General features: G+C 48.0%; 1 protein-coding gene across 2 annotated transcripts in view; it reads right to left on the reverse strand.

Moving 5' to 3' along the window:
- Positions 1-7,904: 7,904 nt before the first annotated feature.
- Positions 7,905-26,584, reverse strand: part of ERCC6L2 (ERCC excision repair 6 like 2) — a 210,056-nt gene continuing 191,376 nt past the window's right edge. The window contains exon 19 of one of the 2 annotated variants that reach the window (XM_036904383.2): positions 7,905-9,667. In XM_036904383.2, coding sequence (XP_036760278.2) covers positions 9,571-9,667 — 97 coding nt within the window. In that variant the 3' untranslated portion in view covers positions 7,905-9,570. Of the gene's footprint in view, positions 9,705-26,584 lie in introns of both variants that reach the window. The other variant, XM_036904385.2, reaches the window with a different exon arrangement.

The following is a 26,584-nucleotide window of genomic DNA, read 5'->3' on the forward strand; positions in this document are numbered from 1 at the left end:
CTGCACAGAGATGGGAGGGGTCAGGGACGCTTCGTGTAGGAGCTGTCGGGGCAAAATCATTTATCTACTCCTTGACTGCAGACTGCAGACAGAGTGAACTGACCCTGACCAGGGGCCCTGTTTGAAGTTCGGAAGAGCTTAGGTTTTGTTTCTCCCTTTTGAACTTTCAAGCATAGGCTCCAGTGTACCCAGAGCAAAGGAGGAAGTTTATTCAAGAAGTATTTATGGGGTGTCCCAGGTACAGTGATGCAGAGTGTGTATGGGGTGGGATGGGCTGAAGGGGCCTGGCTCCCGGTCCCCAGGCTCCTGTCTTGGTGGGATGCTGGAGGGCAGCTCTTCACCACTGGGATGTGCACCCCAAAGCCCTGCCCCGGGCAGGCATTGACATCACATCTCACATGGTAAGGTTTGCAACGATTTTTCATGGTTCTTGTTTTCCGTCACTCACACTCCTGTGCTGTGGAGTGCCTGTCCTTTGCTGTCACCCTCCAAGGCCATCCCCACTTGCCTATCACCAGGGTGCTTCGAGGACAGCAACCCGGAAAGAAGACTCGTGTGGCTTTCTTATACTCATGCTGCTCGAAATGAGAAGGCTTTGCCAAGAAGACATACAAGACTGGGAGCCAGGGGTGCTGGTTTGGTGAGGAACCCATACCACTCCAGGATGCCTCAATGGGGCACCCATGTTCTTAACCTCAAGCAGTGCAGGTAGTCAGGAGGATGAGTTCTCGCTCCTGAGCTTCCTCGGGGTTTTTCTGAACCTTCCTTGCAGTCTATGACTGTGCTGGGGAGGCTGTTGGCCCTGGCTTCCCCAAGCCAGAGCAGGAACCACGAACACGGAGCGGGCCAGCTCTGAGGTTCCTGGAGAAGCGGCGCCCACGCATCCAGGAAGGTGTCCTGCCTCCATTCCCTTCCTGGTCAATGGAGCCAGCTGCCACCTCTGCTGACGGGCTCACCTCCATGATAAACTCACTCTTATTCTCACCCAAGTGCTGCTGTTTAATTCCTTGGCCCTCTCCTTGGGAATTCATGTCCTCACTCCCTTGCAAAACCCATGTCCAACCCTCCACCTCCCTGGTGTCTCTGCTTCTGCAGTTTTCCGCCTCCTCCTGCCGCCACCTCAACGTACCAGGTGAACAAAATCCTGGGCCAAAGCATCCGCACCTAGATAAACCTTCCTCCACAGGCCTCCTAGGAGAGGCAGAAAGACACAGCTTCTCCAAGCAGTGAAACAGCATGACTTGGATCTTGTAGGATAGATCTCACTGATCTAAGGATACAGTGAGACCCCCCTTTTCTCTAAGTCAACAAATATTTATCAATGTCTATTATGTTCCAGGCCCAGAAAAGCTGCCAGTTCCCTGGTATTTGGTAAATATTCTGGAACACAGTAACAGAAAAATGAGTAGCTTTTTTGGACATCATAAACAGGTGTGACACAGACTATAGTGCTCAAGGACACCTGATAGCTGTGCTCCCCTCTTCCTCCTGTGCACACCCCTGGGACCCATCCCCAGTCCCCCCAGCAGTCAGATGGAACCTTTTCCCCCCATCTGTTGGATGGTTGGAGATACTCCAGGAACCAAGAGGAAAGCGAGTCAGAAGAGGGAAGAAGTCTGGGTCTCTGAGGAGCTGTGTGGAATAAAGTTACCCCTTCCCTCTCCTACACTGGACTGAGATGTAATCAACAGAGAACTTCCCTTGTGCTATCGCTGATACCTGGGGACTGTTACTGCAGTCACTTTACCCTGACTAATGGCACGCTGGAGGATCTGGGATTTTAACACCAATTCAGGCCCCAAGGGGAACTGACAAGGTGTGCTGGTTTCTCTACGAAGCTGTTTTCAGTCTCTAGTTGAAAGAAATTACTTCACCTTCCTGTCTGTGTGCAAACCTGGGATCAGCTCCCGCCTTCAGCATGTGCTGGCTCTTCAAATTTCAGTAGTGACCGGACTTCTATAAGCCTCCTTCTCTTAGCCTGGACTTCTCTGAGCCCCTTTTGGAGACTGGAGACTTGGGAGTTCAGGAGGTACACATACATGAGATTTCTGTGCTCTGTGTGCATGCCGAGATTTGGGGGCTGTGTGTCCAGCTGCCTCCTTATTGTTTCCTTTGTGATCCCACTCTTCTGGCCTTCAAATTACTCTGTCTTAGCCCCAAAGTGATCTCCTTTAAAAACGGACCTGATCAGTTGCCTTGGTTAAAAAACAGTAACAAGGACAGCATGGTAGTCATGCTATTACTAATAATGACAGCTGTCACTTACCAAGCACCTGCTGTGTTCCTAGTGACAGCTATGAGCAACTTCAGTCCTTACCCCTGGGCCTGTGCTGGCACCTCCAAGCCCAGCACCTTCTGACCTAGTCTCCCTGACCCTTCCGGTGGGTCATGCTCTGCCAGGTTTTCTCCATCTGGGCCCTGCACAACTCACTCTCAGGGCAGTGTGCCCCTCATTTCAGGCTATGAGCTCAGAAAGGAGGTATAGGTGGGGCCAGGGCTTCACCAGCTCCCAAATGGCTTTGCAGGACAGGTGCTCGGCAGAGCACTTTGGATACACCTCCTGCTTAGTTGTATAAAATCTCCTTTTGCAGAAGGGAAATCCTGACCGGCTCTTAGGATGGCTTCTTAGGGGGCCCCAGACCTCTGCACGCCATCATGAGTTTCACTGCTTGTGTTCATTTTCTATGGCTGCTGTAACAAATACCCACAAACTAGGTGGCTGGAAACAACACAAACATGCTTACAGTTCTGTAGGTTCAGATTCTCACGGGACTCAAGTCAAGCTACCGACAGGGCTGCATTTCTTTCTGGAGGCTCCAGGGGAGAGAATCCATTCCCTCGCCTCCCCAGCTTCTAGAGGCTGACCTCGTTCCCTGGCTCAAGGCCCTTCCTCTGTCTTTGCAGCTGCAACCGTGGAGCAAGTCCCTCTCGCATCACATCACCCCAACTTCCTCTTTGGCCTCCTTCTTCCATGTGTGATGACGTTGGACTTGTGATTACATGGGACCCACCTGGATAGCCCAAGATTATCTCCCCATTTTAAGCCCTGTGTGTGAGCGACCTTAATTCTGTCTGCTACCTGAATTCCCTTTGCCATGCAAAGTTCTAGGAGTTAGGAGGTGGCCATCACACTTAACACACTGGTTTGCAGCAAAATTAGAAAAATGACAGTGTAATGATTTTCCCACGAAACTGTTTTGTTTTAAAATTATAATTCTGAATGGCTTATTCTGTAAATAAACCTTTCCACATGGGGGGTGTGGTGGGGGAGTGTTAAATAGTATGAAATTTCCTTTTGAGAAAAAAATGAGAAGTTGACAAACTGAAATTTGACGTTGCAACCTGTGGGAAACAAGGCTTTGGGCCAAATATTCCAATGGGCACTCTCTCCCCAGAGCGCCACCTGCAGGGCAGCCAGAGGCTGACAGCCTCAGGGTGCTTCAGAGGGACTGAGGGGTCCTGAGGGGCTGTAGCCCTCTGAGAATCATGGAGATGACAGGTGCTTATCATCCCGTTCAGATCGGTTCCCTGATCAGTACCCACGCTAGGGTGAGGTGACCCATGCTGTGAGTGACCAGTGAATAGCTATGGGAGGCAAACTGATGTGACATGTGCCACCATCCTTAGCTGACAGGTGGGCAAAGGGGATGTGTATATACATGCTCTCATCTGAGACTGATGGAGTCCCATGGATGGAAATAGAGGCCTGTGTGGTCTTTGACAAGTCACTCAACCTCTCTAAGCCTGTTTCCCCAGCAAAAGAAAGAGCACACTTTCCTCCAGGGCTTTGTGAGGCTACATGAGATCCTACTTGAGAAAAACTTTGTGCAGTCCACACATACACCATATTTTAAATAAACAAATGCCAGTTTTTACTTTACCTTATGGGGAGTACTCATCACACTTTTGAGGGATAAAAACTATTGTAAAACCTTTAATTCAATCTGCTCCATGGGTTTTGCTTTTGGTGTTGTTTTTAGAGAAACAAGTTAAACCAGAAGCAACTTTAAAATAGCTTCTAAGCCTGCATTTTAATTTTGAGACATTGATAGACAAATTCACTCAAGAGATGGAATAAAATCCAGCCACTGACAAGCAGATGAATTTAGTTCAAATGCTGTGTGTTTGTAACACTGTGGAAATGGTCTACTAGTTCCACAGGTAAGGATTTACCTAATGGGAGGGACTTTTAACATATTAACAATTAATTTAAGAGATTAGGAAGAGAGAAAGAAAGAAAAGAGAGAGAAAAGAAAGTTTTGGTTTTGGTTGATTGGCTTTTTTATATATATAGTAAAATTAATAGCGAGCTATTAATGGATATATAAAGAACATATAAAGGAGAAAATAACACTCTTCTTCCTACTACCCAGAAATAAACACTGCTAATAGTTGTTGTATTTCCTTCCATTATTTCATTTCTAACTTTATTCTAGCAAGAATAAAGCAACTTTCATGCTGTACTGTCAGCTCACAGAATCTTACCAGTGTGGACAACTGACTTCAGCTGAACAAATGAAGACCTTTTAGGGTTTCCTAATCATTAATATATATATATATTTACCCTCCAATATTTTTAGATGTCCAGTGATATCTGCTTTGATTCCACCCATATTTTCCATTTTATCTTTTCCCTAGAAATTCCTGGAATCTTCTGGTTCTCTCTGCAGCACTGGTCCAGAGGAACACAGCTTTCAGAACCACACTGGGATTCATCCGTGGCCACAGATGTGGAGGAGCCCAAGGATGATGAAGGCAGGGAGAGAAGGGGACACATGAGGCCTGCTCCACTTCTCCCTGTGCCTAGGTGTTTATTTTATGCATAGTGGCTGGGTCATGGCCCTCCGTCCTTCCATTCAGCCTCCTGATCTTCTGGGGCTGGCACACTGAGTGACTTCACCAAACTCCTGAGCTTTCGCACAGGAGTTCCAGTTAGCCATGGGGAAACATCTGTGACAGGCTTGGGAGATGAGAGTGAGGAAGGTCAGCGTCTATGGGTTCTGGGCAAGTCTGTGGATAGCAGGGGGTCCTCGGAGGGATGGTGGTGAGCAGGTGTGACTTCTGGAGCCCGCAGCTGTGATAGCTGGTTCCTGATCACAAAGAGGCAGCAGCCCCTTGGTGGCCTGGTTCTACAGGGTGACTTTGGGAATCATCCCTGAAGGCTCAGCTGGAGGTGGTTTTCTTCAGCACCCCCCAAATTCTATAAGCCATTCTGCTTAATTAAGCCCAACTCACTGACACTAGCTGCAGTGATTCTATGCTCTGCACTGAGCCCCACTCATACTGCTATTCTGTGAGTCCACCCAAAAACAGAGGGATGTTACGTTAATCCTCTCAACAGCCGTATGAGCTAAAGTACTATTGTCACTCTTAGCATACAAAAGAGGAAACTGAGTCACAGTGGGTTCAATAGTTTTCCTGAGGTCTCTCAGACAGACAGAGGCAAAACCAAGCTTCTTCCCTGTGCCGTCAGGCCCGCCGTCGTCATGCCCCCATGCTCCCCTGCTCATGGTGCCTGTAGTCCAAGTGGAGTCCCAGTTTCATTTCTTTTGCATGGAATAAAACCCAAAACCATAAAGTACAAAGTTACAAGGTGGGCTGTTTATTGACTCTTTGGTTTCATTCATCTTAATTTGAGGGTTTATAAAGCAGACCTGAGAGATTTTCAGACTAGAGCTCCAACACAGGACCAGAGATCTCACTCGTATTATGTGTTTGCACGTGGAGTGCTCACTCCCTCTCCCGCCCCCGACACCATCCCTCAGCAGAACGGTGTTCCACAAGAAGTCTGCGGAGCTCTTAGAAACTGAATTCTTATGTCCCGCATTTGAAGCCAGGAATATTATCCACACAGTGTGACCGCAAAAGGCGTTTCCAATGTGCTCCTAAAGAGGGCGGGAGCGTGAATCACCTGCTATACAGGCCTTGCTTTCTTGGTAGAGGAAATCAGTGCAGAAAACTGCCTTTCTCCTCCCTCTTTGCCAGGGACAGTCTTTCAGTGTTTGAAGAGTTGCTTGGTTTGGAATTGCAGCAGACACTCAGAAGTCTGCAAAATTTCATTTCTTTTCTGCATGGAATACAACTCAGTGCGCGGATGCCTTCCACAGAGCAGTCACAGCCCTGTTAATAACTCAATCCTCAGAGCCCACTTACAGGAGAGCCTTGGACTGGCAGGATCCGGACCTCAAGTTCATGACTCCACTTTATGTATCTGAGGTCTTTCCCTGACCCCTGTCCTGCTCCATCCAGGCCAAAAAGAGCCACCACCAACTAGAAGGTATTTAAAAAGGCCAAAACCACACACAAAAGAGTGCGGCCCTGGTGTAGCACACTCATCTGCTAAGCATGAAATCTTTCCTGAGTGAGTCCTTCACAAATGAGGTCAGAGCTGAAAGCTGACACTACCTGAGCCAGGAAGGGGCTGGTGGCACCATTAAAATACTCCTGCCAGCGGTTACCTCAGACAATGTAAATACAAAACTGGTGCTTGTGTTTATTTAAAGTTATTGGCATTGGGCTCATTCCTGGTAGACAAAGATTATCTTGTTTACAGCAGCATCCAGATGATGGACAAGACTCAGTGTAATGTAAATCGAACTATGCAGAGGGGGCACCCGTTCGTGTAAACAACTTCCTTCAAGCAAAACAAATCTGCCAAGACTCAAGCTGGAACTCATTTATTACACAGCTTCAAGTTGAGTGGCTGCAACATTAAACAACTGCAAAAGCAGGGGGATCCGAGCAGACATCCAAGGCCGGCAGGAGCCTATCCTTCCCTCATGTTTTTGGTGAGATGTGTCTCTAGCTTTGTCAAGTGTGCAGGGTTCTGCAAACGCTGTCACCTGTGTCGCTTTTGAGACGGTGCGGCTGGAGGCCAGGCATGCATCTCCAGTGCAGGGAGGAGCAAGGCGGCCCTGCACAGTTGCCCTTGTACCCTCATGCATTTGGCCTGTCAGATAAACCCAGCCTTGGGGACCTGAATTTAACGATACAGGCACAGATGTTAGGACTCTAGGCTAAATGCACAGAGTGTGAGTGGGGGCCAAACTTAGCTGTAGAAGGCAGACTTGCGTGGGATTGTGGGCCTGGCCTCGCTGACCTTACTCACAGGAGGAACTGCAGGGCTTCCTGGGAGAGAGGCACCGATGTGAAGAGATCCAGCCAATAAGCCAGCCCCAGAGGAGAGCAACCCCAGGGGACTCCAGGTTCTGCCTGGGGACGTAGTGACCCCAGGGGGTGTGAAGACTTGGGAAGGAAGAAGAGAATGGCGGAGGTCACACCCAGGAGCCACTGAGGAGAAAGAAGCCACTGGCTGGGGGTAGGGCGCCAGGTTCTGCCCCAGAGGCGTGAGCAGCAGCCGCAGGCTGGGAAGGAGTCCAGGGCCCCGCACAGAGAGGGCCACCCAGAGCCTGGTTCCCTCTCTGGGCTCCCCTCCCTTCGCTGCGTGCCTCTCCTCTAGATTAGGCCCTCGTCTGTGGCTCAGTGAGAGGGTAGGAGTGGGCACCAAGCCTCCTGGCTGCCCTCCTCACAGCCCACGTGGGAGTGGCCTTTGGCCTGCTCTCTAAGACTATGCACAGGCTGTTCTGCCTCCATCCTAGGGAAGAGCCTCCCTGAAACCTTGAGTCACCCAGAGACACCCCATCTGCCCTGGCGTCTGCCGGCTGGAGCCAGCACCACACATGGGTTGGGGCCCCTGGCGTCTGACAGCAGGTCTTCCTTGCAGCCCAAGCCCCACCTCTGTCCTGGCCGTGTTGCTGTCCACAAGCCTCGTGCAGGGACCGGCCTCCCCTTGACCCGGTACTCCCATACCGACCCTCAAACAAGACGCACTCTCTGCCCTGCCCCCCTGGCCTCACCCCCCAGTCCCTCTGAGCTCTCTGGTCTCAGGGAGACCTCCTGGCTACAGCTTCTCCATTTCCTTCTCATCGGTCTCATGGCCCCACTTCGGTCTCTTCACGTGTCACCCACCCTCCCCACTGCCTGCCCTCCTGACCTCTGACAGGGCCTACCTGACAAACCTTGACTCGGGGTGGGGCCCACTGTCCACCTTCTCAGCTCTCACATTAGGGCAGGATATTTGTTTCCTGTTGCTCATAACAAATTACCACAGCTTAAAACAACTAACACTTACTACCTCACAGTTTCTATGGGCTGACCTGGGGGCTGTGGCTCAGGGCCTCTCATGAAGGGCCACGACAGTGCTGGCTAAGATGGCGTCATCTGAAGGCCTGACTGGGGCAGAGTGTCTGCTCCCAGGATGGCCCATGCCCAGCTGCTGGCAGGGAGCCTTGGCTGCTTGAGCATCCTGATGGCGTGGTAGCTGGATTCCCCCACAACAAGTGACCCAGAGGGAGCCACATGGTCTTCTGGGACTGTCACACAGTTAGGGGAATTAAACCCCCACCTTTGGAAGTGAAGAGTGCCAAAGAATCTGTGGGCTTATTTAAAACTTAAAAAAAACAGTTCACCTCCTTCCTTACCTCTCAGGACAGCAATCGCTCTCCTTTCCGGCCTCCCAGAGGGTAGCTCGGGAAGGGTGGCTCTGACCGTCAGCCTCTCCACCTGGGCAGCCTGGCCCAGGCAGGGCTCCTTGAGGCCTGGTCCCCAGACAGGCCGGTGTGGGAAGTGTTGGGTTGGTCAGCCACGAGGTAAGTGCAGACATTGAGAGCGAGTATCCTAAAGCATTATTTAGTGACACTTTGATGAAGTGATTTAAGCTGTTATGGGGCCCAGTAGATAATTTTATACATACTGAACCTAATAATAAAGCAGGTGGGCTTCACCTCACACCTGTTAGGATGGCTACTACCAAAAAAACCAGAAGATCACAAGTGCTGACTAGGATGTGGAGACACCGGACTAAGGGAGCCTCCCACACTGTCGGTGGGAAGCTGGATGGTTCAGCCTGTGGAAAACCGTATTTTGGCTCCTCAAAAAATTAGAAATAAAATTACCATGTGATCTAGCGATTCTAGTTCCAGGGATATCCTTCAAAGAATTGAACCTGGGGACTTGAAGAGGTTATTTGTACACCGTATTCATAGCAGCATTTTTCACAATAGACAAAAGGTGGAAGCAGCCCAAGCGTTCCTTGTAGGATGAAAGGATAAACAAATGTGGAATATTATTCAGCCCTAAAGAGGAATCTCTGACATGTGAGAGCATGGATGACATCTGAGGACATTATGCGAAGTGAAACAAGCCAGACACAAAAGGACAAATCCTGTATCATGCCACTTACACATGGTTCTTGAGTCAAGCTTGTGGGGGCAGGAAGGAGCATGGTGGGCACAGAGTACGGAGCCGTTGTTTGATGGGTGGTTTCCATTTTACAGGATGGGAGATGGATGCACAGCCATGTGACTACTTAGCGCTACTGAACCATATACTTGAAAATTTACCATCTCAGATTTGTAAATTTTATACATTTTTTTTAATCTAAAAAAATTAAGGCTTACATTTTGTGTATCTTTTTAAAGTATCATTTTTCTGGTAATATGTTTTATAAAAATACCTGTACAAGAAGGGCTGGAAACGAACTGGGTCCTTGACTGCACACTACAGATGCTTCTAGCGGCCGAGCCCCAGGTCAGGTGTGCCCGCTCCCATGCGTCTGCCGGGGTCACTCTCCTCCTGTCCGGGCCGCCTCTCAACCTTGGCCCCAGAGCTTTCGAAAGAGCACGTCTGAAGTCATGTCTGATGTCCTGGGCAAAGTTGTTCAGTGGTTTTTTCATTTGTTTCAAGAAAGACCAGAAACTTCTTGGCTGGGCACACAGGGCCCCCTGGGCTCCCAGACCCTGCCCAGCCTCATCCTGCAGATGGCCCTGCCCCTCTGAGCATCCCAGAGCCTCTGTCACAGGCAGTCCTTCAGATGGTAACACCTTTGCCCAAGTCCCATCCCCCTAACTCTTGCTCGTCTGTCAAAGTCTGCCTTTTTCAGGAAGCCTCCTCTGAAGGTCTAGGCACACTGTTCCCACACTGTATGTGAACCATGGGAAAATGAGCCTCCTTGGCAGTGATGGAAATTTAAGATGTTGTGAAATAAGAGTCAGGTGCTTTGAAGGACCATGGGAGGGAAGCTTGAGGCAAGTGGGCTACTTGGCTCTCTCCAAACAAGCCTGGAAGGTTCTCTGGCCACCTGCCATATGTTTTTGTGTCTCCCGCCATCTCCTCCAGACACTTCAGCTAGAGCACCCAAGGGTCTTTCCAAGCCTGCAGGCACCAGGCAGCTGGGTGGTATCAACAACAGGCCCGAGGCAGTGAAACCAGTATGAAGGGGTCTGAAAATATGCTTCCCGCTTGGCTATGTGGATAACCTGCCCTTCGGCAGCTGCTTCCCCGGCCCATCCTGCCCAGGCCTTGGCCTCCCTGCCCCATCCTGAAGGGAAATGCACGTTTCCTGCCTTGCTGGCCGAGATCCTGCTCTGGGTGGCTGGATTTGAACTGCATGCCCAAGTCCTCGGGTACATTTTTGTAATCTGCCCAAATGATAATTCCAGCAGGAAGGGGCAGCTTTTATTCTGTGCTGTCTACAAGAAGGGCCAGTGTCGTTCTGAGGCCAGCCTTCCTTCCCAGCTTCCTGGTGTGTTGTTTCCAATAGCAAAAAACCTTTGTTACACATAGACCCAGACCCAGTGTAGGAATTAGGGATTATTTATGGTTTCCTGCAATCCTCCTAAGTATAATAAATTACATTCAAACTGGAAACTGCATCTGGGACCAAATTCTCCTTGAAATAGTTTCTTGTGGTTCATATTAATGACTGGTGACTGATGGGTTTACACAAACAAAATGAATATGATAATTTGGGGGATAGCAAATTAATTACTTTTATAGGATTTAGATGCTTTCCAAGCAAGCTTTGATTTGCATACAGGTTACTAAATGTGTGAACCTTGAGGCCTGGTTCTTAGATTAAACAGGAGGCTGGACCTTTTCCTCTGCAGGCTTCCTGCTTAAACTGGGAAATATAAAATGTTTGATAAGTAGAGAGATTCTTTGTTGACATTCTTAAGCCAGCTGGCAGCCTTGAGAATTTGAGATTTGACCAACATACAAGGGAATGGCCCTTTCACAGGCTGTCAAGTGCCTGGTGGAGTTTGTGGAGGACAATGGCACTGTAGAGGTGCCCAGTGATGGATCTTGGCTACACAGAAGCTCTCTCCTACTCTGCCAGCCCCAGGCCCTTGGTGAGATCTCTGCTGGTTTTAAATTGCTGCAAGGAATGAGAGGGCCCTGGAGCCTGCATAGTGCTAGAGCATGACATTGCTGACAGATAAAAAGGCCCCCAACCCCAGAATCGCTATCAAAGCTGAAGGGTTGCATTTGTATAAATATCCAAACAAACCCACCAGGGAGATACATGGTGAGAAGCGAACTCTAGGGATCCGAGGCAAAGATAAGTAAGTCACATCCCGGCCGGGGTTCACAGGAGCTGTCACCTGCGCAGACCCTGTGAGGAGAGAGAAGCCTGCAGAAAGGAGCCTGAGCAGGGTGCTAAGTGCAGCTTCCACTGTAGCAAAGCAGCCCTGCTGGCCCTGGAGATGCACCTGCTGTCCCCTAAAGGTTCCAGTGGGAGACATGGGACTTCTTGGATCTGAGGTCCCTGGTCCTTCCTTGAGGAGGTACTTGTAGTGCTGGCCCGGGGCTTGGGGCGTGTGTGGAAGGTTCCCAGTGCAGGACACGCAGGCCCAGGCTGGGAGCTTTGGGGAAGGTGAACGGGAGGCTGCCACCCCCTGCCTGCCCCCAAGTATAGATGTGGCTCAGCTGCAGGCCTCCAGATGGACTTGGGCCTCCTTGGTTACCCGTGGCACTCCCCTGACACATTGGGGGCCTGTGATTTAGTTTTTCTATCCTTATTTGAATCCAGTCTTGTGCCCCTTCTGGGGTGGCCTGGATGATGGGCTCCCAGACACGGGCTGCCATGACCAAGAAAGGTTTGTGTTGTTGCTAAACTAACCTGGGCAGTGGTTCCCCAGGGACGGGAAACACAGAGGCCTGGGGATCTGCTCGCTTACTTTTTATTTGCAAACAGTTCCGTAAACACAGATGCAAGCTGGTTGCTGCCCTGAGGGCTCTAGCACGTGGTCAGCCCAACCCTGGGTCCTGGTGCTGTGGCACCTCAGCGTTACAGCCTTTGGAAGACAACCTGATTGGAACAGGCTGTGGACTCTGCTGACGCTGGGGAATTCTTTCCTCTTGGGTTCTAACCCTCCTTTGCTTGTTGAGAAAGGGAGAGAACTGGTTCTGGATGGGCCTCTGCTGGAGATGCATCACTGCAGGTACTTGGATGCTCCAGGCCCCCGCACAGACCCTGGAGCCCTCTGTGCACAGTAGCAGGCCGCACCTCTGCTCAGGTGTCACCTCTTCAGGGTGACCCTCCCTGACCATCTTCCTAAGCCCCTTCCTCAAACAGACAGCAGAACAGCATGAACCAGGCTGTCCCGGCCTGTCTCGCTCTCACCACTTCACTGTCTGGAAACACTCATTTCTTGCTCATCTCTGCCCACCCGACACGCACTCCATGAGAGCAGGGACCTTGTCGGCACGGTCCCTGCTCTACCCTTGCCATCTAAAACTGCCTGAAATATGAGGGTGCTTTAAAAAACTGGGGAAGGAATGGATGTGCTTTAACATATACCTGGGATTTATTTTTATTCAGTTGGTAAGATACACAGAAATGACTGTCATGAAGGCAGACTGTGTCTCGAGTCCCCAGAAACAGGAAGCCTGGCAGCCCCCGGCACAGGGCTACAGGGAAGCCCCGGGGTTTGCTGGGGGCAGGTGGAGGCACCAGCAGGAGCCTCTGCTGCGGTTTCCATGGGCATGCGCAGGGCAGGGTGAGCTGCTGCGCAGGCTGCGGGCGGGCTGGAGTGAATGCTTTCTTCAGCTTGGGGGCCATAGGAGTGGGTGGTCCCTACTGGCCAGTACCGTTGACTAGGCAGAGGGACTCTGCCTCTTGGGACACACAGGCCAGAGAGAGGCTTTGCGGGTGGGCTCCGGGTGGGCTGGTTTGCGTATGAAGGGTGCCCAGCAAGCCGTTGGCTCTCTGTAGGAATTAGCTAACTCCGGGAGGGGCGGTGCCTCCCTGGGTCCCCCAGGCCCCTGGATATCAAGGTCCCATAAAATATAGGCATAGAAAACTGAAGACAGGATGAATACAGAATGACTCTGACACCCATAGGGGGTAAGAGCTGGGGGTGCTTAGACAAACGTGAGAACCAACTGTGCCTGGACTGAGCCAAGGCAAGTTGGGGCTTCATTCCATTTCTGTTTGTCCTGAAGTCAACACACTCCCTGTGGGTGATTTTGCCAAAGGAACCCTCAGTGGAGTGTGATCTTTTCTAACAACAACCTCCCAAACTTCTTATTGGAGTATAACATACACACAGAGCATTAATCTATCATCTTGGTACAGAAACTGAACAGATCCAGGAAACCAGCGCCCAGATCAAGAAAACGGCATGACCAGGAGGCCACGGCGCTCCGACGTCCCTTCCGTGTCCATGGGAACCACCGTCCTGATGTCTAACAGCATTAATTTGCTGTTTTATACCTTCATATAAATGCATTCATATTGTGTCTAGCCGTTTTTTTCTAATTCTATTCATGCAATCCATCCATATTACTACATATGGCTGGAGACAGCTGATTCTCACTGCGGTCCAGGATCCCAGTGTGCAGATACACCACAGTTTACTTACCCGTTCAAACGGTAAGGAGCCCTGGGAGATGTCCGGTTCAGGACTATGACCTGCCACGGACATTTTGCCCACTGGTGTGGAGTCAGTCTTGTAGTTGCAAGGAACAGAACTTACCTAGGCCAACCTGATTCGAAGGGTGGGTTTACTGGAACCATTCTGAGTAGCTCACAAAACCGAAAAGGGCAAGAGCCTGACTTTGGAAAGGACGTGAACGAGAGCTCCCCCTACCGGGGTTCCTGGTGACAGATTTGCTGGCTGATCTCATTAGCTGGCCTGCAGCAAGGCATCCTATCTGTGTTGTGTGGAACACCAGCGGCCCACAGGAATTTTATAGTGTGGCACGGAAGAAAGAGACCCCGTGGCTAACTCAGCTGGGAAAGCTGGTTCAAAACACTTAGACATCTCGGGACCTTTAACATGAGAGCATATTTTAACCTTCTGAGAGGGCAGTATTTCCCAAACTTGACTTTTCATGGAGCGCTGACTTCTATCTTAAGGGGCACTAATGTTCCAAGGAACACAGCTTTGGGAAATGCTGATCCAGAACAGAGCACGAATGAAGGGGAGTAGCAGAAAATACACTCTGGGCTGTTTTTAATGTAAAGATAGGGATTTGGGATGTTTTTTCTAGAAAATCAGGAACCATGAAAATAGGTGGTCAGCAAATAACAATCTGGCAAGCGTTACAAAAATAACATACTTTTAGAAAAAATAATAACATACTTTTGTGTGAGCTTACAGACTCTTTCTTCTCTTCAGGTAGGAGTCAGCCCAGCTTACAGAGCTCATCACTGATGCAGTGTTCTCTGACAATGCTGAGGTGCCGAGGGGCAGAGGAAGACTCTGATACAGGCTGGTGTGCAAAACTGAATCAAGCTGCCCACTAACTCTGCAAAGCTCCCAATTTAAGACTTGGTGCTAGATTGCCATTCTAACTAAAGTCATGGCTGTGAGTGAGAGAATGCAGAGTACAGGCTAAGGAATAGGCTTGGACAATACCAACATACAAAGTTCCACAGAGATGAAGGTAAATGTGCAAAGGAGTCTCAGAAGGAACAGCCATTGATGTTTGAGAAAAACCGGAAAAAACTGAGAAACAGAAGCCCAGGGAGGATGGTGTCTCAGAGTAAGGGGCGGGGCAATGGGTTTTGATGCTTCAGAGAAGTCAGGGGACCAGGGCTGGAAGACACCACTAGATCTGCTGCCAGGTGGCCAAGGCAGCATGGAGCACAGGGCTCAGATCTCCCTGCTAGACAGAACGTGCCCCCAGGAGTTACTGATAGCCCTGAGCTGGGGTGCAGTGGGGGGGGTGAGGGGTGCCTTCAGGGTCCACTCTGCCTTTGAGCAAGGCCACTTCCTCCAGGCCACTCTCAGCAAGTGAGGAGCAGAGTGGTAGCTAAGGGCTCAGGTTCCTGGCAGACGTGGGTAACCTGCTTGGCAGCTCCATACAGACTGCCCCAGATGGCTTGGGGCCTCTCTCCTTCCCAGGTCAGGAAAGCTCCCTCTGCCCTCCCCTCCTTTCCATTTCCCCTCTCATGGGGGTTAACCCCGAATGAAGCTCTGGTGCCTCTAACTCCACCTGAGAGCCTGCATCCAGAAGGACCCATACTTAGACGGTGGCCATGGCGATTTCAGTGAGACGTGGGCCTTAGGTGCATGCAGAGAGAGTAGGAATGGATAAAACGGAGCTAGAGCGTATGAACAGCTCCTTTGAGAAGGCTCAGATGGCCTCAGTGCTCTGGCCATTCGAGGACAGAGACTTCCTGTACGCGTCCTGCAGTGCTCAGAAACAGGTGCGCACCATAGGAAAGAAAATCAAAGTAATAATGGCCCTTCATTTTCTCTGGCCGTTCCATCTTTTTTCAAGACTTCTTTGTTTTTTTCAATGTCTTCACGCCCAGGAACACCCAGAGGAGAACTGGGTGACAGGCACTGCCTCCTCCTGGGTCAGCCTTCAGTCCCCCACTTTCTTAATCATGTTTACCAGGTAACACAAAAGCTGTCTGAAAGCCCTTGAGGATATGAAAGAGTTCCTGAACCAGCACCTTGCAGAAAAGGATCAACTTCGAATGCTTTCTCTGACAAACATTAATTAAAGGAAATTCTGGGATGCACTTCAGATAGTAGGAAAAAGGTCCCTGATGGACAGTCTGAGCAGCAGTAAGAATGGATGAACAAAGTGAAAATATGGACATAAATGTAAACAGAATTATTTGTATAAAACAACAATAATGTCCTGTGGGTTTTTTAAAAGAGATAAAATGTAACAAAAAGAGCACATAAGTTGGGGGAGAAGCTTGGAGTTCAAATGTTCTAAGGATGGTTCTTGGCTTGGTTAGGAGGGAGAAAAATACTGATTGTGCCGAGGTTAGATCTGTTCAGTATGCACGCTAAGATGCTAGGGAAACAGACAAGGGAAGTAGATTTTCAGCTTTTACGCAAGGAGAAAGAAAGAAATGATGAAAAATGCTCCACTGTTTCTGAGACTTAGGGAGGTATCTTTTCTGGATGTGCCCCTGGCCTAGAGATCCTGGGCCTGAGGTGTGGCCAAGGGGCAGGTACTGGAGGGGTTGTGGAGTTATATGGACAGAGCTGGGATGTCCATGCCAGGGCAAATGAGGCCCCTCCTAGGAGGACGGAGCCACCGGCAGGGGGAGGAGGGCAGGCTGTCAGGCCTCCATACATACACAATCTCACTCGGGGTCCCACTACAGGGAAAGAAGGTGATGGGAAGGAAGGAAGGAAGTGGGGAGGGAGGGCAGGCAGGCAGGCCCCCTCTAGAAGTGCCAGCCCTGAACAGCCCTGGCCACCCACCCTGCCGTGGAACAGGACTGCAGGGCCCGCCATTGGTTAAGAGCCGGGAAGGCAGGAGGAGGGTGTAGGTGTGTGGCATCTGGGAACTCCCAGGCAGGCCTGCCTCTGCCTCCCAGGTGTCGGGGCATGAAATCCAGGCTCCTCGGCTTCAGGTTAGACTGACTCCGGGCACAACTTGCCCTTCAGGGCCCAGTGGGATCAGGCTGAACCTGTCTACCGGATGCAGCCTGAAGCCTCGCCCTTGCTTGGGTCCCCTCTTCCTTCTCAGTTCCCCTCCTCCCGCACCCTCTGCCCTGGTGACGCTTGTTTAGCAATCACAGGCAGAGGGTTCCTTGGCCCCCAACTGCTTGCAGGGTGCTGGACCACTCATGAGCAGAAGTGTGGTGTGAGGGGGAGTGTGAGTGTGTTTACGTGGGGTATGTGTGTGTGGTTTCTGTGGTGTGGGGGTGTAGGAGGATGTGTGGCGTGACCCCCAGCAGAGGCTGTACTAAGTCTGGGGTGTGAAGCAGGAAAGCCAAGTGAGGGGCAACGTCAGCAGGTCCCACAGCCTCCTGCCTTCACCCCGTGGGTCCCGCTCGACCCTCTCTTCCCCCTGCCCTGAGCCTGCTGCGGAGCCCCCAGCCCAGCCTCCTGACTCTGCTGTGGTCACTGTGGGATGCAGCCCCTGTCCCACCTGGCGCTGCCAGCAGGGGGCGCCCCGGAGCACCCACTCCCTTCTGGTCCCTCAGCTTTGCCCACATCCCCGGGGGCCCCAAGAGCAGCGTTCTGGTCTGCTCCCTGACTCCTGGGGCCAGCCTCACACCTCTCTCAGGGAGGTCAGCACCAGCTGGGGGCCCACCTCAGAGACATGAGTCCGGCCCTGGGGTGCCCACCTCCAAGCTTCTGAGACCTGGGTGTTTGAAATCCTGCTGCCTTCCCTTTGTTCCTTGGGAATGATAGCTGATTGCTTCAGTTAATGTACCGGCGTCCCTTTCCGCTTTTCAGCCCTCCAACACCCGTCCAGCCCAGTTTAGTTCTCTGTTAAAATAAGGGGTGTGTATGCCCCCCTGGCTGAACTATCAGAACTCGTCCTCTCTCCCCAGTTCTCTCAGCACCGACTCACAGCCTTGTTCACACTTCCCATGAAAATTAAGAGATAAATCCAAGTGGTCAGTTTTAAAAGTCAACTCAGTCAAGATTACTGGTGAAATGTCAATGCCAACAAGATGAGAAAGGTCAATAATGAGGAAAGTTGTGTATAGACAGAAGTCAAATCATCTTGAGAAGATTTTGATTGGCAAATTTTGACTTGGGGAATTGTGGAAATCTAGGCAGAGGAGTAACAGGGCCAGATGGATGGTGGCTTCTGATGCATCTGGCTGCTCAGTGTCCATTCATGCTACTCCTGGCCAGGGCCTTGCACCTACCCCTATACCAATTTCAGTGCAAGAGACCTGGTGGGGTGGGGCTCCTCTTCCCAGATGGGGAAGGGGGAGGTAAGGTGTGCCTCGTCTGGATCATTCCTACAGGACCCGGAGTTGAGAGTCATGAGCTGGAGTTCCTGCTGCCCTTGTACCACTGTGTGCAGCTGAAGAGCGAAGCTGGAAGAGGGCATCTCAGTGGCATGACAGAGACCCGGGGCCTGGGGGATGTCCACTGAGCTCCTCCACCAAGTCACCCCTGAAACCAGCCTTACACCAATCATTTTCCTTTTTCCTCGAGCTAGCTTGTGTCATTGGCATCAGGAGTTCTACCAAATACAACATATTCCTCTAGGAGACTTGGGAAGTAAAAGACTTGGAGCTACTGCAATGGTTGAGGCATTAGGACGGTGGTACAGAATTGGAAGGGACGAGGTGGAGTCAAGAAATATTTCAGAGGTAGAAACTGGAAGACCTGGTTACTGTGTAAAAGTGAGAAAAGAAATGGAAGCATCCAATGGAAAAGATGGTGCTCACAGCAAAGGAAGCCATCAAGAAAACGGAAAGGCAACCCTCCTGAATGGGAGAATAACTTTACAAGTGATATATATGATAAGGGCTAATATCCAAAGTATACAAAGAGGTCATACAACTCAACACCAACAAACAATCCAATTAAAAAATGGGCAGAGGACCTGAATAGAAATTTTTTTTCCAAAGAAACATATAGGTGCCAATAGGCACATGAAAAGATGCTCCACATCACTAATCATCAGGGAAATGCACATCAAAACCACAATGAGTTATCACTTCGCACCAGTCAGAGTGCCCACTATCCAAAAGACAAGGACTAACAAGTGTTGGTGAGGATATGGAGAGAAGGGAACCGCGTGCACTGTCAGTGGGAATGTCAACTGGTGCAGCCACTGTGGAAAGCAGTATGAAGGTTCCTTAAAAAACTAAAAATAGAAATACCATTCCACTTAGTAATTCTACTTCTGGGTATTTACCTGAAGAAAACAAAATCACTAACTTGAAGTGTTTATGTCTACTGCAGCATTACTTACAATAGCCAAAATATGGAAGCAACCTAAGTGTCCATTGATAGATGACTGGATAAAGATGTGGTGCATATACACTATGGAAGATTACTCAGCCATAAAAAAGAAGGAAATCCTGCCATTTGTGACACATGGATGGCCCTACAAGATATATTCAGACCGAGAAAGACAAATACCATGATTTCACTTATATGTGGAATCTAAAAAAAATAAGAGAACAAACAAAACAAAAATAGACTCATAAACACAAACAACAAACTGGTAGTTGCCACAGGGAGGAAGGTGGGGGATGGGGGAAACCAGTGAGGGGATAAAGAGTTACAAACTTCCAATCATAAAATAAGTAAGTCATGGGGATGAAAAGTACAACAGTAAAAAACACTGTAATAACTTGCAGTGATGACAGATGGTCACTTTGCATTTATGTGGTGAGCATCTCATAGTGTATATAATTGTCAAATCACTATGTTGTACAACTGAAACCAATGTATCATTGTGCAGGAATTATAGTTCAGTAAAAAATAAAAACAATTAAAAAAAAGAAGAAGATGGTGCTCAGATTTGGCTAGAAAGGTCAATGACTGATATTAAGAGTTAAATCCAGGAGGAGGATGAGTGGAGACCAGAAGCGGAGAATTCCATCTAGGACATGAGTGTGAGGTGCCCAGAGATCCCCCAAGGCAGCATGGCCACAGCAAAGCCATTGGGTGCGAGCCTGAAGCTCAGAGGAGAGGCCAGAGGTGGCACTGAAGGTTTGCAAACCGTCTCCCTGCCCCCCAGAAGATTAGCTAGAAGCATGAAAATGAATGGGGATTGTGTGGGACTAACCCTAGGAGGCACAGAACAAGCTGAGTTGTGGGAGCCCGCCAAGGAGGCCAAGAGGAGACTGACCAAGAGGGACAAGGGCAGCCAGGAGCCCGGCTTTCAAGTAAGGGAGCAGGACATTCAGGAGGGAGGTAGTGACTTGCCGCATGGTGGCATTGACCAGCTGTCTCATCTAGGAAAGCAAAACGAATTCTTTCCTGAATATGCTAGGACTGATCAGGACGATTTAAAAAAATCTATGTCCCTGACTTCCCTTCATCCACTCTGCTTAGAGGTTCTCCTCTTCCTGGTCACCAGCACCTCCACAAAGGATGGGAGTAAAAATACCAAGGCCCAGACTCTGACCAGGGAAAGGAAAGCTTTGGGGTTTGCATGTTGTACGTGGCTCTGCCTCTGCCTATGATGGGACTAGATGGTGCCAGGCACAGGAGCTGAATCCCTGTGACTGGAGCAAGAGTTAGTGGCCCTTATAGGTGGTTGCTTTAGCTTACTTCTGGAAAGCAACTAGTGTTTGAGAAAACAGATGTAAAGTTACTAAGGACACCTGAGATTTAGACTGTTTCTGAAGAAAACAATGATAGTGAACCACCCCTTACCAGAAAAGTAGAAAAATTCATCCCAAGAAAGCCACCCTTGCTTGGCTATGCCCTCTGTTGCTCCTCCATCTGACTGGCATCCTGTGCTGTGAGCAGGCAAGCCTGCTGCAGCCATGGGTTCCAGTGCCCCTGCAAACCCCCCATCTGGACTGCTTTGTCTTACAAATCTCATATATTTCATACACTCCTGTATTTCTTGTTCTGCACCTAGAGGAGACTGGGAGAAGCTTCTAGTCCCTCTCTAAGGTGGATGTCACCTCATTCTGCACCAGACCCATTTGAGTATAGAGCAAGTGCCGTGGACATGACACAAGCTCCCTGTTGAGATTCTCAGCTACAAATTCTGGAACTGTGCTGATTTTTTTCAAGGCATTAGTTAGCATACGTTTTAGGCGTCAACATAGAACACATTAAAAACACAGTTAAAAGAAAGGAAGCACATGAGAGGATTAAAGATGGTGGTGTGAGAGGAGAGACATTCAGAGTTGCCGGGGACAAATGCTACCCCATTGCCCCCACGCTGTCAGAGAATTGAATTTATGAACAATGCATGGCCAGAGTGAGATGCCAAGCAGCCCAAGACCCCTGAGTAGATTTTAGTTGGGATTTCTGAGGTCAGAGAAAGGCCAAGAATGCCATTCCTACTTTAGGAAAAAGCCCATAAGCCAAGGGATGTGGCCTCGTGTTTGTGACGAGCAAAACGTGTGCAGAACAAAAGACAGCTGCAATCAAGGTTAGCTTGGGGTTTTTCCCTATAAAAACAGATCTAAAGAGAAGATTAAAGATGGTGGCATGAGAGGAGAGACAGGCGCTTCCTCCTAAAACTGGATACAATTAGAAAATATAGTTGGTGCAACTAATCCTGAGAGAGCAACAGGAAAGAGGATGGCGTCAGACTGCACACACCTGGAGAAAAGAGCAGACCTCAGCGAACGGGGTCACATACCAGAGCTGTGGCTCCATGGGACCCGAGCCCCTGCCCCACCCCAGCTCACCGGCGGAAGGAAGAGAAACGGAGCAGGGAGGGAGTGGAAGGCCTGGGACTGCTGAATACCTACCTCCGGAGATCTGCTCTGGGAGCACAAACCTATATTTCATGGTGCTTTCATCATACTCTTGTGATTACGGGGTTGGAAAGCTGGGACAGGCAGAGTTCCTGTGGAGACTGGGATTCCGGTCGCTTGTAGAAAGCAGGGATCCACATCCGGTTGCTCTGGGACAAAAGCTTATACCTGTGTGCTCGGCCCACTGGTTCAGGCAGTGGGGACAGGCACAGCAGCCGGGAAGCGGGGAACAGCTCTTTCCTCCCCCCAGGCACCAGTACCATAGCCCTGCGTCCCGACATTGCTTCAGGGGCTGAGCAGCTCCAGTGTAGAGCTTCTGGACACTAGAAGGCGCCATATACAAATATGAAATGCCAAAAAAACAACCTGGTCCAGAGTAAAATTAATATAACTCCGGAGAAAGATTTAAATGACATAGACCTTGTGACTCTTCCTGAATGGGAGTTCAAAATAAAAAATCTAATGGAGGTAGGGAAAGATATCTAAGAACTCAGGAATTAATTCAGGTAGGAGATCCAATCATTGTAGAGCACGATGGAGGGTATTAAAAGCAGGTTGGATACAGTGAAGGAGATGATCAATGAAATAGAAACTAGAGAAGAGGAATACAAAGAAGCTGAGGCACAGAGAGAAAAAAGGATCTCTAAGAAGGAAAGATTACTGACAGAACTGTGTGACCAATCCAAACGGAACAATATTCGCATTATAGGGATACCAGAAGAAGAAGACGAGAGAGAAAGGGATAGAAAGTGTCTTTGAGGAGGTAGTTGCTGAAAACTTTCCCAATCTGGGGAAGGAGATAGTCTCTCAGGCCATGGAGATCCACAGATCTCCCAACACAAGGGACCCAAGGAAGACAACACCAAGACACATAGTAATTAAAATGGAAAAGATCAAGGATAAGGACAGACTGTTAAAAGCAGCCAGAGACAGAAATAAGATCACATACAAAGGAAAGCCCATCAGGCTAACATCAGACTTCTCAGCAGAAACCTTACAGGCCAGAAGGGAGTGGCATGATGTATTTAATGCCATGAAGCAGAAGGGCCTGGAACCACAACTACTTTATCCGGCAAGATTATCATTTAAATTTGAAGGAGGGATTAAACAATTTCCAGATAAGCAAAAGCTGAGAGAATTTACCTCCCACAAACCATTTCTACAGTCTATTTTGGAGGGACTGCTATAGATGGAAGTGTTCCTAAGGTTTAATAGCTGTCACCAGAGGTAATAAAACCACAGTAAAGAAAGTAGAACAGCTAATTACTAAGCAAATGAAAAATTAAATTAACTATCCCCAAAGTCAATCAAGGGATAGACAAAGAATACAGAATATGATACCTAATATACAAAGAATAGAGGAGGAAGAAAAAGGAGGAGAAAAAGAAAAGAACCTTTAGAGTGTGTTTGTAACAGCATATTAAGTGAGTTAAATTAGACTCTTAGATAGTAAGGAAATTAACCATGAACCTTTGGTAACCACGAATCTAAAGCCTGCAATGTCAATAAGAACATACCTACTGATAATCACCCTAAATGTAAATGGACTGAATACACCAATCAAGACATAGAGTCACTGAATGGATTAAAAAACGAGACCCACCTATATGCTGCCTGTAAGAGACTCACTTTAAACCCAAAGACATACACAGACGAAAAGTGAAGGGATGGACAAAGATATTTCATGCAACTAACAGAGAGAAAAAAGCAGGGGTTGCAGTACTTGTATCAGACAAAATAGACTTCAAAACACAGAAAGTAACAAGAGACAATGAAGGACCTTACATAATGATAAAGGGGTCAATCCAACAAGAAGATATAACCATTGTAAATATCTATGCTCCCAAGACAGGGGCACCCACATATGTGAAACAAACACTAACAGAATTAAAAGGGGAACTAGAAAGCAATGCATTCATTCTAGGAGACTTCAACACTCCACTCACTCTGAAGGACAGATCAACCAGACAGAAGATAAGTAAGGAGACAGAGGCACTGAACAACACAATAGAACAGATGGACCTAACAGACATCTGCAGAACTCTACATGCAAAGCAACAGAACGCACATTCTTCTCAAGTGCTTATGGAACATTTTCAAGAAAAGATCATATATTAGGCCACAAAAAGAGCCTCAGTAAATTAAAAAAGATTGAAATTGTACCAACCAGGTTCTCAGATGACAAACATATGAAACTAGAAATAAATTATGCAAAGGAAATGAAAAATCCCACAAACACATGGAGGCTTCACAACATGCTCCTAAATAACCAATGGATCAATGAATAAATAAAAACAGAGATCAAGCAATATATAGAGACAAATGACAACAATAATTCAACAATGCAAAATCTGTGGGACGCAGCCAAGGCTGTGCTAAGAGGAAAATATATTGCAATACAGGCCTACCTCAAGAAAGAAGAACAATCCCATAAAAGCAGTCTAAACTCACAATTAATGAAACTAGAAAAAGAAGAACTAATAAGACCCAAAGTCAGTAGAAGGAGGGACATAATAAAGATTAGAGCAGAAATAAATAAAATTGAGAAGAAAAAAACAATAGAAAGAAGCAATGAAAGCAAGAGCTGGTTCTTCGAGAAAATAAACAAAATAGATAAACCCCTAGCCAGACTTATCAAGAAAAAAAAGAGTCTATACACATAAACAGAATCAGAAATGAGAAAGGAAAAATCACTACAGACACCACAGAAATACAATTATTAGAGAATACTATGAAAAATTATATGCTAAAAAACTGGATAACCTAGAAGAAATGGACAAGTTTCTAGAAAAATACAACCTTCCAAGGCTGACCAAGGAATAACAGAAAATGTGAACAGACCAATTACCAGCAACGAAATTGAACCGGTAATCAAAAACCTACCTAAGAATAAAACCTCCTGGACCAGATGGCTTCACCGCTGAATTTTATCAAACATTTAGTGAAGACCTAATACCCATTCTCCTTAAAGTTTTCCAAAAAACAGAAGAGGAGGGAATACTTCCAAACTCATTCTATGAGGCTAGCATCACTCTAATACCAAAACCAGGCAAAGACACCACAAAAAAAGAAAATTACAGACAGATATCCCTAATGAACATAGATGCAAAAATACTCAACAAAATATTAGCAAACCAGATTCAAAAATACATCAAAAAGATCATCCATGATGATCAAGTAGGATTTATGCCAGGGATGCAAGGATGGTACGTTTGAAAATCCATCAACATCACCCACCACATCAACAAAAAGGACAAAAATCACATAATCATCTCCATAGATGCTGAAAGAGCATTTGATAAAATTCAACATCCGTTCATGATAAAAACTCTCAACAAAATGGATATAGAGGGCAAGTACCTTAACATAATAAAGGCCATATTTGACAAACGCACAGCCAACATTATACTTAATGGTGAGAAGCTGAAAGCTTTTCCTTTAAGATCAGGAGCAAGACAAGGATGCCCACTCTCCCCACTTCTATTCAAAATAGTACTGGAGGTCCTAGCCATGGCAATCAGACAACCCAAAGAAATAATAGGCATCCAGATTGGCAAGAAAGAAGTTAAACTGTCCTTGTTTGCAGAGGACATGATATTGTACATAAAAAATCCTAAAGAATCCACTCCAAAACTACTAGATCTAATATCTGAATTCAGGAAAGTTGCAGAATACAAAATTAATACACATAAATCTGTGGCATTCCTATACACTAACAATGAACTAGCAGAGAAAGAAATCAGGAAAACAATTCCATTCACAATTACTTCAAAAAGAATAAAATACCTAGAAATAAACCTAACCAAGGAAGTGAAAGACCTATACTCTGAAAACTACAAGAAACTCATAAGAGAAATTACAGAAGATATCAATAAATGGAAACATCCCGTGCTCATGGATAGGAATAATTAATATTGTCAAAATGGCCATCCTGCCTAAAGCAATCTATAGATTCAATGCAATGCTTATCAAAATACCAACAGCATTCTTCAACAAACTAGAGAAAATCGTCCTAAAATTCATATGGAACCACAAAAGACCTTGAATAGCCAAAGCAATCCTGAGAAGGAAGAATAAAGCAGGGGGAATTACACTCCCCAACTTCAAGCTCTACTACAAAGCCACAGTAATCAAGACAATTTGGTACTGGCACAAGAACAGACCCATGGAACAGACTAGACAGCCCTGATATAAACCCAACCATATATGGTCAATTAATATGTGATAAAGGAGCCATGGACATACAATGGGGAAACGACAGCCTCTTCAACAGCTGGTGTTGGCAAAACTGGACAGCTACATGCAAGAGAATGAAACTGGATTATTGTTTAACCCCATGAACAAAAGTAAACTCGAGGAAGGGGCGGAAGATGGCAGCGTGAGTAGAGCAGCGGAACTCTCCTCCCAAAACCACATATATGTACGAAAATATAACAAAGACAACCCTTCCTAGAATAAAGACAAGAGGACACAGGACAATATCCAGACCACATCTGCACCTGAGAGAACCCAGCGCCTCATGAAGGGGGTAAGATACAAGCCCCGGCCCGGCGGGAGCCGAGCGCCCATCCCCCCAACTCCCAGCGGGAGAAGAATAGGCAGAGCGGGAGGGAGACGGAGCCCAGGACTGCCGAACACCCAGCCCTAGCCATCCGGGCCAGAGTGCACACACAGTACGTGCCCAGGGGGTCCTGGATACTAGGAAAACAGGGCAGCAAGAACACTGAGCGGGCACTGGAGGCCGGCGCCGGAGGACATAAGAAAAGCGCACGATGAATTTTTTTTTTTTTTTGCTGTTTTGTTTTGGCGGGCGCTTTTTGGAAGTCTTAAAGGGATAGGGACCCCAATACTAGAAAAACAGGGCAGCAAGACTGGTGAGCAGATGCCTGAGGCTGGCGCCGGAGAATAAAGAAAAATGAGCGGCCACTTTTTTTTTTTTTTAATTAAAAAAATTTTTTTTTAATTAAAAAAATTTTTTTTTTTTTTTGGTGGTCGTTGTTTTGTTTTGGCGGGTGCTTTTTGGAAGTCTTAAAGGGGCAGGGCGGGACACTTAATCCAGAGGTAGGGAATCCGGGGCTCTCTGGGCACACTAACCGCTGGGCTGCAGGGAGCAGGGAGGCC

Source organism: Manis pentadactyla, chromosome 3 (assembly GCF_030020395.1).
Source record: "Manis pentadactyla isolate mManPen7 chromosome 3, mManPen7.hap1, whole genome shotgun sequence".
NCBI classification, from domain to species: Eukaryota; Metazoa; Chordata; class Mammalia; order Pholidota; family Manidae; genus Manis; species Manis pentadactyla.